Below are 16,206 nucleotides of genomic sequence, written 5' to 3'. Positions count from 1 at the left end.
GGTGTTCCCCGCTATTAAACAATTACACTATACGTAACCCCCGCATAAGTGGGGAGATGCCTGTACTGGACTACTGGTGTAGCAGAATAAATTATGCAAAACAAAACACATTTACTTTGCATAGTTTATACACCCGCCAGGTCTATATGGGAGAAGACATTCTCTTAGAGCCTTTTTAACGTTTAATGTTTTAATATGTTGCTGTATATGTTGGAAACCACCCAGAGTGGCTGGGGTAACCCAGTCAGATGAACAGGGTACAAATCAATAATTATAATAATAATAAATGAAGAAGAAGAAGATACCTCTGCAGATTTCCTCCAAAACCGTGAGAACTAGGAACCTGCTTTAAGTCTTTTAAACTTAGAAAAACGGGTTTTGCTTTTCATTGAAAATCTCAGGGTTCCAGACCCCTTTCAACTGCAGTGTTAAATGAGAAGATAAAGAGTGTGTGTGTGCGCGTGCATGTGTGTGTCTTAAACCCACACACCGGTCCAAACGACCCACCTGAAGCAGTAAAGGGCAACAGAGGAGTCGCTCTGCTTGCAAGCTCTTTTCACCAGACTCTCCAGCTGGGCATGCAGTTCCTCCCGGATGGGGGCCACGTTTTTGCAGTACTGCTTGGATCTGCATAGGTGGTTCCTGAAAACCAAGGGAACACAACACAGTCAGTAAACCAAAGAAACCCTACCGGTATGATACCGTTCTTGTTTTATTCATAATCTGTATACTCCACTTTCCCCCCACACCTAAAGTGTTCGAGTAGCGCAGCTACCTAAAAACATTCAAAATGCTGACTTGAGAGCACGGCTGGACAATTTTGTACCACTGATAGGAACACACTATAGACCTGCAGGCTCTCTCTTTGCAGCAGATCCTGGTATAGAGTCACATCCATCTACATTTTACTCAGGGTTGACCCATCGAAATTAATGGACTCAAGTTAGTTTCAATGGGTCTACTCTGAGTAGGACTGGCATTGGATACACGTTTCACATCCAGGGGTCTGCCTGAAAAAGAAAATCTTCCTCCCATGCCACGTGGACTGAATCCACATCAAGATGCAGACAGGCAAACACGAGGTCTGCAACTCCCAGTTCGTTTTGCACCTCTGGATAAAAATGTAGCAAAGGTACTTGAAATAAACTCCAGCACGGCAAAGAAAGACTGGTCGATCACGGTCTGCCAGTAGAAAAACTGAGCAAGACATCTTCCATTTCAACACCTGGTGAAAACCTTTCTATTCCATCTCGTTGATGTCTGTTTTTGTGTCTGTGTGGTGTTGTTGTTTTAATTTTTATTTTATTTTGACAAAGTAATAATCATAAATAAATAAGAATAAAAATGTGCCCCCCCCGACACTGTTCCATTGTAACTATCCAACCTCCCAAAATTTCACCTCTTGCAATGGTTTGACCCTTTTCAGTTTGTACAAATTCTACAAACACCCACCATATTTCCTCAAAATCATTTCTCCTGCATATTCACCTTTTTACCTTAACGGCACATGTTAATTTATCATTAATAGCTATATCCCACACCTCTTTATACCATTCTTCCATTTTATATTCTGCTTGCCCCTTCCACTTCCTAGCTATAATAATGTGATGTCTGTTTTTAACTTCTTATGTGGTTTTTACTGTACGTATTAAGTTCTTGTAAACTGCTTTGGGGTTTGTCAGCACAGTGGTACCTCAGGTTACATACGCTTCAGGTTACATTCGCTTCAGGTTACATACACTTCAGGTTACAGACTCCGCTAACCCAGAAATAGTGCTTCAGGTTAAGAACTTTGCTTCAGGATGAGAACAGAAATCGTGCTCCGGCGGCGCAGCGGCAGCAGGAGGCCCCATTAGCTAAAGTGGTTCTTCAGATTAAGAACAGTTTCAGGTTAAGTACGGACCTCTGGAACGAATTAAGTACTTAACCCGAGGTACCACTGTAGTGGTATATATATATAGAATCACAGAAACCTAGACTTGGAAGAGACCCCGGGGGGGGGGTCAACTAGTCAAACCCCCTACAATGCAGGAACCTCTTGCCCAATGTGGGGCTCAAACCCACAACCCCGAGATTAAGAGTCTTCTGTTCTACCGCCTGAGCTATCTAAATTGAAATAGCAAATAAGAAACCTCGCCACAAACTCACGTGAAGATATCGGCCGTCTTCCGGAGGTAGTCTTGCTCCTGCTTGTCGGACTCGCTGCTCATGCTCTGCTCAATCACGGAAAGGAGCGGGTCGATGATGGTGAACACGAGGGGGTTCTCCGCTTGCTTCGACAGGAACACCTCGACCAGATCCAGAACCTGGAAATGTGAGGGACAGAAGGGAGATGTGTCGGACTCAGGCCAACACAAGCTTTCCAGAGACAGAGAACAATAATAATAAAATTTTATTTATATCCCGCTGTGGCGTTTGCCTCCTAGGATGGGTCATAAGGAAAGGGTTAAAATAGGTGTGATGTGATTGGCCAGTGAGAATGCAAGGGGGGAATAAAAGATAGAGTGGGAGGTTTTGAAAGTTAGTTGAGGTTTGGGTGTTGAGAGTTGAGTTGGTTGAGGCTGAGAGCTGAGGCTTGGGAGTTGAAGAAGGAAGAGGGAGGTTTAGGTGTGGGTTGGTAGAGTTGTATTGTGAGAGAGTGAGAGGAATTGTTAGGTGGAGTCAGATAGATAGTTGGGAATAATCAGTTTGGAGTTGTTAGGAACTAAGAATAAGAAACTGACAAGAGAAAAATTAACTCAAACCATAAGCTTGTTCCTGCATTTAAAAATAAACTTGATTATTTGTTTATGTCAACAACTGACTGGACTCCATGTGTCCCCGTGAGATACGGGGTGGTGGCAGCGGAAAAAGCAATCGCAGTGGCGGCAGAGGGTCAATAGACCGTCAAACATCCGGGGGCCCTGTGTGTGATCGCCACACCCGCCCTCTCCAGCTGAAGCCGGGCTCAGAGCGGCTAACAACAGTAAAATAGTACATCATTCTAAAATCAGTTCATTCTAAAATCAGTTCAAATCAGATTAATGGCAACCATTGGGCTTGAGTTCTGTGAGGATTGCCAAAGGAGGGGGTCAGGCTGTGCCTTGGCCAAAGGCCTGGTGGAACAGCTCTGTCTTGCAGGCCCTGTGGAAAGATGTCAAGTCCCGCAGGGCCCTAGTCTCTTGTGACAGAGCGTTCCACCAGATCGGAGCCACAGCCGAAAAAGCCCTGGCTCTGGTTGAGGCCAGCCTAACCTCCCTGTGGCCCGGGACCTCCAAGATGTTTTTGTTGGAAGACCGTAAGGTCCTCCGTGGGACATACCAGGAGAGGCGGTCCCGTAGGTACGAGGGTCCTAGGCCGTATAGGGCTTTAAAGATTAAAACCAGCACCTTAAACCTGATCCTGTACTCCACCGGGAGCCAGTGCAGCTGGTATAGCACCGGGTGAATGTGATCTCGCAGCGAGGACCCCGTAAGGAGTCTCACCACGGCATTCTGCACCCGCTGGAGTTTCTGGGTCAGTCTCAAGGGCAGCCCCACGTAGAGCGAGTTACAAAAATCCAGTCTGGAGGTGACCGTTGTGTGGATCACAGTGGCTAGGTCAGGGCGAGAGAGGTAAGGAGCCAACTGCTTAGCTTGGCGGAGATGAAACAAGGAAGGGGTGCACATGCAAGAAGTCTAGGGCTGGGCCAACAGGAATGACTACAGTATATGGGGACAGGACAGCCTATCTGTCCACCTGGACCAGCACTGCTTGCTCTGACCGGCAGCTCTCCAGGGTCTCGAGGAAGGGCATTCCTATAACCCGCTACTGTGGTTAGAGCAGGGGCTGGGAAACGTGGTCATCCAGAGGGCCACACTCTATTCTGAGAAACCTTCCAAGGGCCACATACCACTTGGTGGGCGGAGCCAGAAGCAAAAGTGGGTGGGGCAATGCAAATAAGATGTTGCCTTTTGCAGAGCAAGCTGGTTTCTGCAAACACACGCACAACTGTCAAGAGTTATCAGAGTTGAAGGACACAATTGAGCCATGGGAAAAAACCACCCTGAGCGTAGCCTGGTGAGTTTCCTGAGAGCCACATCTGGTCCCCAGTCCTGGGGCGCCCCACCCAATTTAACCGCATAGATGTGGCCGCATGACGGATCCTTTGTTCTCCCAACTCCTCCTAAGCTTTAGTGCAACTCACATTGCAAATTGCGCAAAGTGACTTATGCTCAGAAGGAAGCCCAGTTGTTTTTAATGGGCCTCACTCCCAGGCAAGTGAGTATTAGATCACAGCCTAAAATAGTCTGCAAAAGGGTTCCTCCACTTCCATCTGTCAAGGCCTGTCATGTTGGTAAAGAACAAGACCTTCCCTCTTCTCCCTCCCTGATCCACTTATTTTTTTCAAGGAACATTAGTGAAGAGACCTGTGTAACTCTGAAGCTAGCTCAGTATTTGGCTCTACTGCTCCGCTTTGGATTATTGCCACCAAACAGTATTTCACATGCTGAAAACTGTTTCCCAAGCTTATCCTGACCCCTGGAGGCCACAATTAAAACAATCCCAAACCCAACTGCATCCTCTCATCTTCAGATCCAGCCACAGAGGGATGGACAGCAGTTCTAAATTAAAAACGGTATGTGCCGTAAGTTGTACATCAAAACAAAAATAGATACTGTCCCTTTCCAAAAGCATAAAGGTCTGCAAATCTCCTGTGGTTTTACTGCTCAGCTGCTGTTATATCTATGTACTGTTTTACGGTAGTGCTATTTTAATGTTTTGCTGTTTCTTACGTGTCTCCAAGAGAATATTGCGCCTTGAAAGGTGGGGTGAAAATGTTTAAATCAATGGCTTTCAACCAGTGTGCCATGACACCCTGGGGTGCCTTGAATGGTGGTCAGGGGTGCCGTGGGCGACACTGGTCTCTATCTCTCTTTTCTTTCCCCCCTCCTCTGGTGCCCTCTTGCATCTCTGCCTCCCAAAGGCTTGTGCAGCTGTTTGTTGCAGTAGCCCTGCCTACAAGCCCCCCAGGCAAATGGTGCCCCTGGGGCTGGCCAGGGGGTGCTGCTTGCCAGATGCTGAGGTGGCCTCAGAGAAAGAAAAAAAATAGGTGAGGAAGCCCAGCCAGGCAGTCCACCAGCCCTTGCTGTTGGGAATGGACAGATAAGTGGGAGACCGGGCAGGCAGGCAGGCAGGCGGGTGCTGTGCTGGCCTTTCTTGTGCTTGCCGTGTGCAGGTCCTGCCTGGAAGCGGAGTGCCCAGTGCTGAAGGGGAGCCTTTACCCCATTCAGGCTCAGCAGCACCCGCTGCTGCCACTGCAGCCTCCCAAGGTGAGGTGCCAGCCTCACGTTCATCTTTGGCCAGTTGGGCCACTAGGACTGGGGGCATCTTCTTCCAAGGCCCCTGTGGGGCAGTATGAGGAGGCACCTCTCTTTGAGGCGGGGGGGCAGCTCAGAGACCAGGGGCGGCAGCAGCGACTGCCCAGAGGGCTCCGAAGGAGAGGGGAGAGAGGAGAGGAGGATGAGGGAACACTCCACAAGGAAGGGTGTTCGAAAAAGGGGGAGAGGCTGCCAGCTCTGCAGGCAAAGGGTGACACAACTGGCCTCCTGAGCCCTGAAGAAAGAATGTAGTTGGTCAAGGGAGCCGTGGACTCAAAAAGGTCGAAAAGCTCTGGTTAAAACAATAATAAAAATTCATGCTGCAAAGACTGCTTTTGGCTATCAGCTTCAGAACAAGTCAGATAAAAAACCCAGGATTCTAACCCATGGTTTGAAGGTTATTATGATGAGTAGTTTTAACCCATCTTTCAATGCAATGTTTTCTAGATGCAGGCTGAAAACACACCCAGGGGCAATGAATCCATTTCTATTTCATTTTTATCTCTGCTTAAGTTACTGGGAGGCAGCAATCTGAACCAGCTCTCAGTGGCTTTGCGTTTATTGCGATTTCAAAGGGTTTCTCTCCCCTGGGGCCAACACCTCGTCTCCTCCTACCTTGATCTTGAATTCCCGGCGTAATATTTTCTCCTTGCGCATCTTTTCCTTCTCGTCCTTCTTGGCTTGGATGCGCTTCTTCTGCTCAGCAAAGAGGGCCGACAGGTTCTCGTCCAGGGACATCATGGTTTCATCATCAACGTCCTCGTCGCTGTCATCGCCACCCTGGGATTTTTAAATATTAAAAATGTGTGTGTGTTTTAAAGTTTTGTACCCAGTGCTGGTCCTATGCCACTGTTTGGGTTGTACCTAACTAAGTTTGACCCAGAGTAGAAACACTGGAACTGACAGATTGGGGTCAGTCAATTCCATCCAGTTTTAGTGGGTCAACTCCAGGAAGGAAAACCCAATGGGTTTCCAAGCTGTAGAATTCAGCTCTCTTCCCCACAGAACTCGGGGTTCCCTCAGCGCAGAAGACAGGGCCACATTATTGGCCCAGAGATGGAAAGAAGATAAAGACCCTAGCAGAGAAGAATGGCAGATCAAGTTGATGGACTATGCCAAAATGGCAAAAATGACCGGAAGAATCAGAAATCAGGAAGACCAAAATTTTAATAAGGGGAATGGGGAAAATTTATAACTCATCTTGAACTGTAAACAGTTAAAATGGTTAGTGGGATTGGAATATCACTTCTAGTTTAATGGTGCATTCTGGATACAATGGAGATGGAAAAGATTTGGATCATCATAAAAGATTCAGGAAGAAATGATTAATAATAGGACCCACAAAGGGGAGGATGGAAGTCCAGGAGATTCCTTGGAATCTTGTTTTTATGATCTATGTTCAATATATGACTGTAAAATTTTAATCTGAAAAACCAAATAAATATTTTTTTTAAAAAACAACAACAACAATAACAAGACAGTGCCGCATTGCTAAGCCTTCAACACCTCGCCCTCACCTCCTGCGACACTTACCAGTGCATTCCCAGCTTGCAGAACTCCTCGCAACATGGCGCGGAATTTCTCATCAGCCTCAACGTTCTCATCTTCGTTATCCGTCTCCGAAGCCTCCTTTTCCTCCCCTTCACTCTCATCGTCCTCAGAGCTGTCGTCTTCTTCAGAAGAACTCTCCTCACCATCACCCTCTTCGCTCTGCCGAGAAAGAGGAAGATTCAACTCAGTTTATCGGGAATCCAAGACTCGGCAAATCTCCGTCCTTAGAAAAATCCTGCATCAAGCTAAAAGCGCTCAAAATCGCTCCTTTTGCCATTCGGTCTTATTTTATATGCAAATACAGCGGCTCAGGAACGTCAGAAGGCTTAGCCTGAAGTCGCAACAGCCGTTCCCCGCCTTTTGTACAGTTTATTAGACACAGTCCTAAAATGCGAAGGGGGAAAGTGGCCTTAGTGACGTTCCAGGGCTAAATGCACTATTATAACAAATTCGGTAGCAGTTACCACATCTTCTGGCAAAGATTTCTTCTTTTGAGTTTCTTCCATCACGACGACAGCGTTCTCTTCATCCTGGTCGTGCTGTGGGTCGAGAACCTTGAGGAGAAATATATATATATATATATATATATATATATATATATATATATACACCCACACACATATATTTGCACATATACGTACAGGTGGTCAGTACAGACGCTCAAACCTAAGTTGCAGGCGCCATATTGACAAAGATGTGCCCCTTCTCTCACATGCACAAAGGAGTGGCTCTCCCAAAGCATGCATTTGCTGTGGCACAGGGCTGCCATTGTCAGTTTGCATTTCTTGGTACAGAAAGCATTGATCTGATGTGTAGAGATCTTTCCTATTCTACTTAATTCAAGAGGGTTCTGGAAGGTGCTCTGTGTGAAAGAAACAAGCAGAAGGTTCGTGATGTTTGGGTTATACCTTCCGAGAAGCTGAGTACAGCTGCTTTAAACTGGTTCTCTTCTCTTTTTCTGGCTGACCATAAAAGTAAGGTGAGAAGGAGCCTGCGTTTCACTTTCTCTTTCTACCTCTCTTCCTTCTGGTGTGGTGTTCTGTGCAGCGATCCCTCTTGCTGTTCTGGCTTCTGGGATTCAGAATATTTTTTTTCTTGTTTTCCTCCTTTTCCTCCTCCAAAAACTAGGTGTGTCTTATAGGGCGAAAAGTACGGTATTTTCGGGTTGCGCTCCGCGGCGACCCGGAAGTAATGGAGAGTGTTACTTTTGGGTTTTGCCACTCGTGCATGCGCAGACGGTCAAAATGACATCACGCGGAAGCGGTGAAACACAACCTGTGCACGCGCAGACGCGTCTTACCTTCTATTCAGGATGCGAACGGAACTCCGGAACGGATCCCGTTCGCATCCCGAGGTACCACTGTATAGTGTTAAGGTTTAGTCATTATAAGTTATTGTAAGTTAAGTCAAGTCTGCTGCAACTGGATTTCTTATGGACAGTGCCAATCCTGAATGTATTTGTGACCAAATGTGTTTACGTTTTTACTCTGCTAACTACACGTCAGAGTTCTGCTCTGGGTCAATATTGAGTAGAATTCAATGACAGCCATCGTCAAAAGCAGAAGTGTGGAAGCGTTTTTCTACTGGGGTCGAAGCCCCACAGGCCTGAGGGCGGGGGGAGATGCTGGGTTTTGTCAGGAGACTCCTTATTCCTCTCAGAGAGCTGCAATTCCCAGAGTGGTGCAAACTCTGGGAATTGTAGCTCTGTGGGAATACAGGTCTCGGCAACCTTAACACACTACAGTTCCCAGGATTATTTGGGGGGGCGGCTGTATCCTAGCACTTTAAATGAACATGACTCCCCACACACACCAAGCTCTGACTCTCCCCACCGTTGGGATGTGGCCCCCAACCGCTTTCCCCCAAGAGCACACGGCCCCGGAGGGTGGGAATGTCACTGTTCCTGCTCTGGGCGGCCCCAGGCTACTCACGTCTAGGATGAGCTGCAAGGCGCCCTTCGTCATGTGCTGACAGACGAGCCCAAAGACGCTTTTGCAGACCCGTCGGATGAGGCCGCTGGACTGGGCCAGGAGGGAAAGGAGGACTTCGATGATCACCTCCACCCATTCCGGCTCTTCTTCGCCACCTGAGTGGAGAAAAACACACAGGGAGACCCTGAATGCCTCCCAGTGGGCAATGCAACAGTGGCCTGGTCAGCAAATCCAGCCTCCCTTTAATCCTGCTAGCAACAGAGACAAAGAGCTGCACATGGGTGGGCTGGCGGAGGAGGGAACGGGGCTTCAGCACAATCCCTCCTGCGCAACCAAATGCTATCAAGAGCCTTGGCCCTCCAGGTGTTGTTGAACTACAACTCCCATCATGCCTCAGCCATTGCTGACACTTGCAGCAATCTAGAAGGCCAAAGGCTGCCTAGGGCCTACATCCAACCACGTTTTACTCAGAACAGACCCACTGATGGACCGAAGTTAGTCATGTCCAGGGTGGATAAAAATCAATGATTTTTTAAAAATAAATTTAAAAACATCTATTTTTAAAATAAAATGCTTTTGGAGGAAAAATCTTTCTAAAGATAGTTTTCTGTTTAAGTTACATTATAGTCCAAAGGCTATTCATAAAGAAATAAGGATTTGTTTGTTTTTCATGTGTGCTAAAACTCAGTCTAAGTTTTTTTTTTTTAAAAATGGTTTAACCACAACAGTTAACAATCATGGATACATATGCTATGCTATTGTTTTAGTTAAATAAATTGTTATTAAGGAAATAATTATTTTTCTCCTTAGAATAAAGGACAGCAGAAAAGTGGTCCAAATATAAACCATTAACGTATTAAACCTCACAATAATTTCATGATTATCTATGTATTTCTAATAGTATAACCAAATCAGTAATTTTTCATATAACTGTAAAAACTACTCTGAAAATTATTCCAAAATTGAAACCCTCATCTGTTGTAAATATTAAGATTATACCAGCAAGGATGAATTTTTCTGTAAAAAAAAATGATTTAAATCAAGTCTAGTGATTTAAATCATGATTTAAATCAAATCCACCCTGGTCATGTCTGTTACAATCAATGGGTCTACTCTTGAGTAGAACTAGCATAGGATCTGGAGGCCCACCAAATAGACAGACAGAAAAAAGAGCAGTTTTCCCTTTCTTTCTCTGCCTTCACACCTATCCCTACAGTCTCCTGTTTTTTATTATATAAATCGATAAATATCAGGCCAGCAACTATGAGGGGCTTATCTACATGGGTGTGGTGGATAAATCAGGCTGTGAGCAGAAACTCACCAGCAGCTGCTGTCTTTTTCTTCTTGGCTTTCTCTCCAAAGGCTCTCTGGGTGCAATTCTGCAGGTCGCTCAGAAGGTTCACACACTCTGCAGGAGACTAGTCGGGCGAGAATCGAGTGAGGAAACGAGAGGCGGAGGGAACCAAAAGAGGAAGGAAGAAAAAAGGAGTCAAATGTTGTCATTATCATCGTCCCTATGTTTTTATCCTGTCTTTCTCCAAAGTTGCTCGGGGCAGCATGCGAGGTTGGTGCAAAATAGGTTAGGATGGGAGACTTTCTGGTGGAATAATAATAATAATAATAATTTATTATTTGTACCCCGCCCATCTGGCTGGGTTTCCCCAGCCACTCTGGGCGGCTTCCATAGAAACAAAAAATACAGTAAAATATCACAGATTAAAAGCTTCCCTGAACAGGGCTGCCTTAAGATGCCTTCTAAATGTCAGGTAGTTGTTTATCGTTTTGACATCTGATGGGAGGGCATTCCACAGGGCGGGCGCCACTACCGAGAAGGCCCTCTGCCTGGTTCCCTGTAGCTTTGCTTCTCGCAATGAGGGAACTGCCAGAAGGCCCTCGGCGCTGGACCTCAGCGTCTGGGCAGAATGATGGGGGTGGAGACGCTCCTTCAGGTATACTGGAAAAGAGCTTCAGTGTTCCTATGTTCCAGTGGTGCCCCCATTTCCTAAAATTGGCATTCCACAGCCCTACCTGTCTTGGTATTGACGGAGAATGAAGGGGAGGAGAAGAGACAGGCAGAGGAAGGGGGCAGGAAGTGGCGGTGGAGGAAAGAAGGGAAAGCCAGGAGGAGGGACAGCTCACGGATGTTGGAGCAGAGCCTCAACACCGCACAGGAAGTCCTGGCACAGACAGTGAAACAACGCCTGTTCCGTCTGCCAAGGAAAGGAGAGTGTTAAAGAGGAGGGGACAGAGACATCACATGAAAATTCCACGCCTTTTCTGTGGGAGAAGGGGCGGGCATAAGGCACTCCCAGAATCTGAGCCGGAGGATTTGGATGCATGATTGTAATGTGCTGCTTGTACATATGTAAAATAAAGACTGTATATATGTATCTGTGAGTGAGCAAAGGCATTTCTTGCGGAGAGCCTTCACAATCCATCACACTACCCCACCAGGCATTTTGCAACCAGGAGCCCATCTCAGGGCATTCTGCAACGACCCTGCAGTTCACTTGCTACAGCTGACACATAATACCTGCTTTGCACTTGTAAGAAACTCATCCTTTGAATTAGCGTGGCAGCACCCACACTTTGGAACTCCCTGCTGATTGACATCAGAGAGGTGTCTTCGTCGTTCTCTTTTTGGCATCTGCTTAAAACATTTTTCTGTAGGGAAGTCTATCCACACATGCAGAAGTTACGTGTTCTGTTTCTTTTTAGCAACTGATGGTTTTAGCCATCCTTTGCATGTATTTAATTATCTGTTTTTTATTGATAACTTTTGTAAACTTCTTAGAGATACTTTCTGAATGATAAAGCAGTGGTTTGCTAAAATAAATAAAAATTGTGCAGGTACAGAAATACACTAGAACGCAAGCTCAAACCCTGCACTTGCAATTCCTGGGTTTGCCTGCTTGCTTTTCGATTTAATTTTTTCCCCCAACTGATGTGTTCGGTTCTTTGAACATGTTGGCCTTCCATGGACCAACGAGCATATCCCTGGTCTCTTTCTTCCTGCCACATCCGCAGGATTGTTTTGTTATACCGTTTGTTTGTTCTGTTTACCATTTCCTGCAAAATAGCAATTCATCTTTCCATACTGTGTTCTGATCTGGTTTTATCATGTCACGTTTGTGAGGCATACAGTAAGCAAGCCAATGGATTTTTAAAGAACTAATCACTGGGTGCTGGGACTGCACTCTGAACATGCTCAGAGGCAGGCTTTCCTTCTGCCGTTTCCAGGTATTTAAACAGTAGAGCTCGGGAACTGAAGACAGAAGATCCTGGGCCTGAACAGATGAGGTTGTTGTGAGGATAATACAGTGGTACCTCGGGTTACATACGCTTCAGGGTACATACGCTTCAGGGTACATACGCTTCAGGTTACAGACTCCGCTAACCCAGAAATAGTGCTTCAGGTTAAGAACTTTGCTTCAGGATGAGAACAGAAATCGTGGTCCAGCGGCGCAGCGGCAGCAAGAGGCCCCATTAGCTAAAGTGGTGCTTCAGGTTAAGAACAGTTTCAGGTTAAATACGGACCTCCGGAACGAATTAAGTACTTAACCCGAGGTACCACTGTAATAGGGAGACAACAATGTACTGTGGTACCTCTGGTTGCGAACGGGATCCGTTCCAGAGGCCCATTCGTAACACGAAAAGAGCGCAACCCGCAGCGGTGCGTCTGCGCACGTGCAGCTTGCAATTCGCCGCTTCCACGCATGCATGTGACATCATTTTGTGCTTCTGCGCATGCGCGAGCGGCGAAACTCGGAAGTAACCCTTTCCGGTACTTCCAGGTCGCCGCAGGACATAACCTGAAAGAACGTAACATGAAGCAAACGTAACATGAGGTATGACTTGAGTTCTTCGAGGTGTAAATGCAATAATATATATTAATAAAAGAGGGGACCCCTGTAACTCTGCCTGAAAGGATGGGGAGTTTGCTCCCACTTTGGAGAGGCTGCGACTCAGTAGCAGAGCACAGCTTTCCATGTAAAAATATATATTCCCAGATTCAAGCCACAGCATCTCCAGGTAAGGCCTGGGAGAGACCCCTGCTTGTGAAACCCTGGAGGGCCACTGCCAGTCAGTGTAGGCAACACTGAACTATATACAGTGGTACCTTGGTTCTCAAACACCTTGGTTCTCAAACACCAAAAACCTGGAAGTGTTCTGGTTTTCAAACCTTTTTCGGAAGCCGAACATCCGAGGCGGCTGTCGGCTATTGTTTCCGGGTGCACTACACCAATTAAACGCTGCGCCTTGGTTTTCAAACATTTCGGAAGTCAAACGGACTTCCGGAACAGATTAAGTTCGAGAACCAAGGTACCACTGTATTTGGTACTTTTGTTTTTGCTATTTATTTTGTGTTTTTGTTTTTGAGGCTTTTTCAGTTAATTTGTTTTTGTGACTGTGTGGAGCCCAGTTCAGCTACTGATTGATTGATTGGTTGTGTGACTGTAGAAATGGAGAAAAGCCCCCCATCCAAACAATGACTATCATCAGTGCAGGTAAGAAAAAAAAATAATTTTAATTTTTATCATCTACAATACTGTCTTATTCATTTTATACTACAGCACATTGGTTATTGCTTACATTTTATGGATCAGTGGTCTCGTTAGATAGTAAAATTCATGTTAAATTACTGTTTTAGGGGTTGTTTTTAAAAGTCTGGAATGGATTAATCCATTTTGTATTACTTTCTATGGGAAAGCACGTCTTGGCTTTGGAACACTTTGGCTTTGGAACGGAGAAAGTTTGAGAACCAAGGTACCACTGTAGACCCAATAGTCTGACCTCATATAATGCACTTTCCTATGCTTTTCCCAAGACAAGCCCCGGCTCCCCTTCCATTATCTTCATCATTATTGGCTCAGGCATTATGGCCACAGCCATATTCAAAGCCTCACCCAAAACAGCCGCTTCCAGCGTGCCAGATATTACCTTGAAGAGGTGAATGCCAACTAACAGCAGGAGGTGTTGGAAGGCGGAGGACTTCAGGTTCTGACTTTTCTTCTCTCTCTTCCGCAAGGTTTCCACCGTCTGGAGCATTCTGTGATGGGGAAAGAATGGTCAGACTCTGTGTTTGTTTGTTTGTTATTTGCTTGCTCTAGCCAGCAGAGCTTGGTGAGACTAGGCCAGTCTAGTCAGACTTTGTGCACTGAATGGGGAATGAACCAACTTGTCCCTCCGCCTCGGGCGGTAAAATGGCTTGGGCAGTAGGCAGGCTCCACTGAGAAGAGAGTCCAACCACACCTGGAAGGCCACAGGCTCCCCACCCCGCTCTAAGTGCCTCGTACCTGTCCCAAGCAAGCTTCTCTTCATCGCTAAATGGCACCACAACTGCGACGTGGGCCTGGTGAGAGAGGAGGGCACTGGCGTACTGGACGATGAGGTAGAGCCAGGGGTCCCCGCTGGCAGTCAAGCCGTGAAGGTGCTTCTTCCTCATTTCTTCTGCTTTGGCTGAGTCCCCCAGGGCAGGCATCGTGTTCAAGTGCTGGAGCAAACTGCAGAGAGAGAGAGAGAGAGAGCAGCAACTGAACACAGGAACCGCCGTTTGGGATATGCAGAAACACAAAAAATAGTTACATCAGGCTTCCTCGACAGCTGTCGTTGCTGAATATGAGGACCGACAACGTGAAAGCTTTTCGCTCTAAAGAACTTTTGACATAGAAAGAAAACATTGCTAAGTGAAATAGAGGATAGTTGTACAGTGGTAGCTCAGGTTACATACGCTTCAGGTTACAGACTCCGCTAACCCAAAAATAGTACCTCGGGTTAAGAACTTTGCTTCAGGATGAGAACAGAAATCGTGCTCCAGCGGCACGGCAGCAGCAGGAGGCCCCATTAGCTAAAGTGGTACCTCAGGTTAAGAACAGTTTCAGGTTAAGAACGGACCTCCGGAACGAATTAAGTTCTTAACCTGAAGTACCACTGTATGTCCGATAAAGCAGCAGGTATAAGGTAGGAATAAAAACATGGAAGTAAGGGTGGGAAGCCAAAATTTAAGAAAAAACATGTGAAAATCAATTAAAAATTATGTCTTAAAAAAAAATAACTTTTGACAAGGATGTTAGCTGCAGCCAGGATTTCAATAGCCCAGCAATGTAAAATCTGGAATAAATCCACATCTGTCTTCATATGGACTTTGGCTATCAAGGAGGGGCAAAATACACATGAACTGTGTGTTTCCAGTGAGATGGAAGATCCACAACACTTGTGTGTCATCTGGTGGGGTTTTATTTCCTATGCTTTGGCCTTAGATGCTCAACAAAGGAATATCTAAACAACAACCCTGTTTCTAAAAGGAAGGGTTGAAACAGCCCGCTTGTTCAAGGAGGCCACAGATAACTGAGAGCTCAACCATCTAAGTTAATTCAAAGCCATTTGCCATACATAAACTATCACACACACACATACACACATTAAAAGGTGGCATAAACAAAAAATGAAAAACAAAGAAAAATCTAAATGGCAATCTTATTTTTTTTAAAGGGAGGATTAAAACATCCCACCTGGGACGCAGGTGGCGCTGTGGGTAAAACCTCAGCGCCTAGGACTTGCCGATCGCATGGTCGGCGGTTCGAATCCCCGTGGCGGAGTGCGCTCCCGTCGTTAGGTCCCAGCGCCTGCCAACCTAGCAGTTCGAAAGCACCACCGGGTGCAAGTAGATAAATAGGGGCCGCTTACCAGCGGGAAGGTAAATGGTGTTCCGTGTGCTGCGCTGGCTCGCCAGATGCAGCTTGTCACGCTGGCCACGTGACCCGGAAGTGTCTGCGGACACGAGACTTCCGGGGGCGGCGCGAACGGCAATGGCGGTCCTCTTCTGAACGGGAGAGGAGGCTCCGCAGGCAACGGGTCGTCCGCTACGGCGAAGCGGAGACCCACATCGGAAAACCCCAGGCGGCAAGAGCCTGGGGTCTTGAGGCTCGGTGGGCGCCTAGAGCGACCCTCCAAGTGCAGAAGGAACCCCGTAAGGGGCTCCGGAGCACGGAGGGGGGTTGCGGCGCTGTGAGCTGTTTCGCAGCCTGAGGAGCGAAGCCGCGCTGCTGCTGTCGGTGAGCGCTGATCCCTTTTCCTGCCAAATTACGGATCCGGACGAAAAAGCAACTAATTTGTGAGTAAAAGACTGAATCACTCGAAATTTGAGACTTTAAAAGGGAAATTTAAATTGGCTTGAACTCGGCTGTGAGCGGAGAGACGTGGAAGCAGGAAGTCCGTCTTCCGCAGCCATTGAACTTGAAAAAAAGCAATCAGCTGGAGGAGTGGAGGCTGAAAGAAAGAGACTCTAAGTCTTACAGATCTAAGCATCTATTTGAACTTGCATTTTAAAGTAAAGACTTCAAGTTAAAGATTTGGGATTTCTATTTGTACTTGACTTTCCTCCT

At 46.5% G+C, this 16,206-nt stretch overlaps 1 protein-coding gene across 1 annotated transcript in view; it reads right to left on the bottom strand.

The window, feature by feature from the left end:
- MYBBP1A (MYB binding protein 1a) overlaps window positions 1-16,206 on the bottom strand; it is a 65,521-nt gene that overhangs the window by 32,086 nt on the left and 17,229 nt on the right. The window contains exons 12-20 of the mRNA XM_080982804.1: window positions 14,119-14,325; window positions 13,763-13,871; window positions 10,143-10,239; window positions 8,822-8,976; window positions 7,355-7,444; window positions 6,873-7,049; window positions 5,955-6,119; window positions 2,149-2,306; window positions 508-642 (exon numbers count right to left, since the gene is read on the bottom strand). Of these exons, the coding sequence (XP_080838930.1) occupies window positions 508-642; window positions 2,149-2,306; window positions 5,955-6,119; window positions 6,873-7,049; window positions 7,355-7,444; window positions 8,822-8,976; window positions 10,143-10,239; window positions 13,763-13,871; window positions 14,119-14,325 (1,293 nt within the window). The remainder of the gene's footprint in view (window positions 1-507; window positions 643-2,148; window positions 2,307-5,954; window positions 6,120-6,872; window positions 7,050-7,354; window positions 7,445-8,821; window positions 8,977-10,142; window positions 10,240-13,762; window positions 13,872-14,118; window positions 14,326-16,206) is intronic.

The sequence above is a fragment of the Podarcis pityusensis genome, assembly GCF_964106645.2.
Source record: "Podarcis pityusensis genome assembly, chromosome: 15".
NCBI classification, from domain to species: domain Eukaryota; kingdom Metazoa; phylum Chordata; class Lepidosauria; order Squamata; family Lacertidae; genus Podarcis; species Podarcis pityusensis.
The sequence above is the reverse complement of the archived record's forward strand: the minus strand, read 5'-3'. Positions and strand labels throughout refer to the sequence as shown.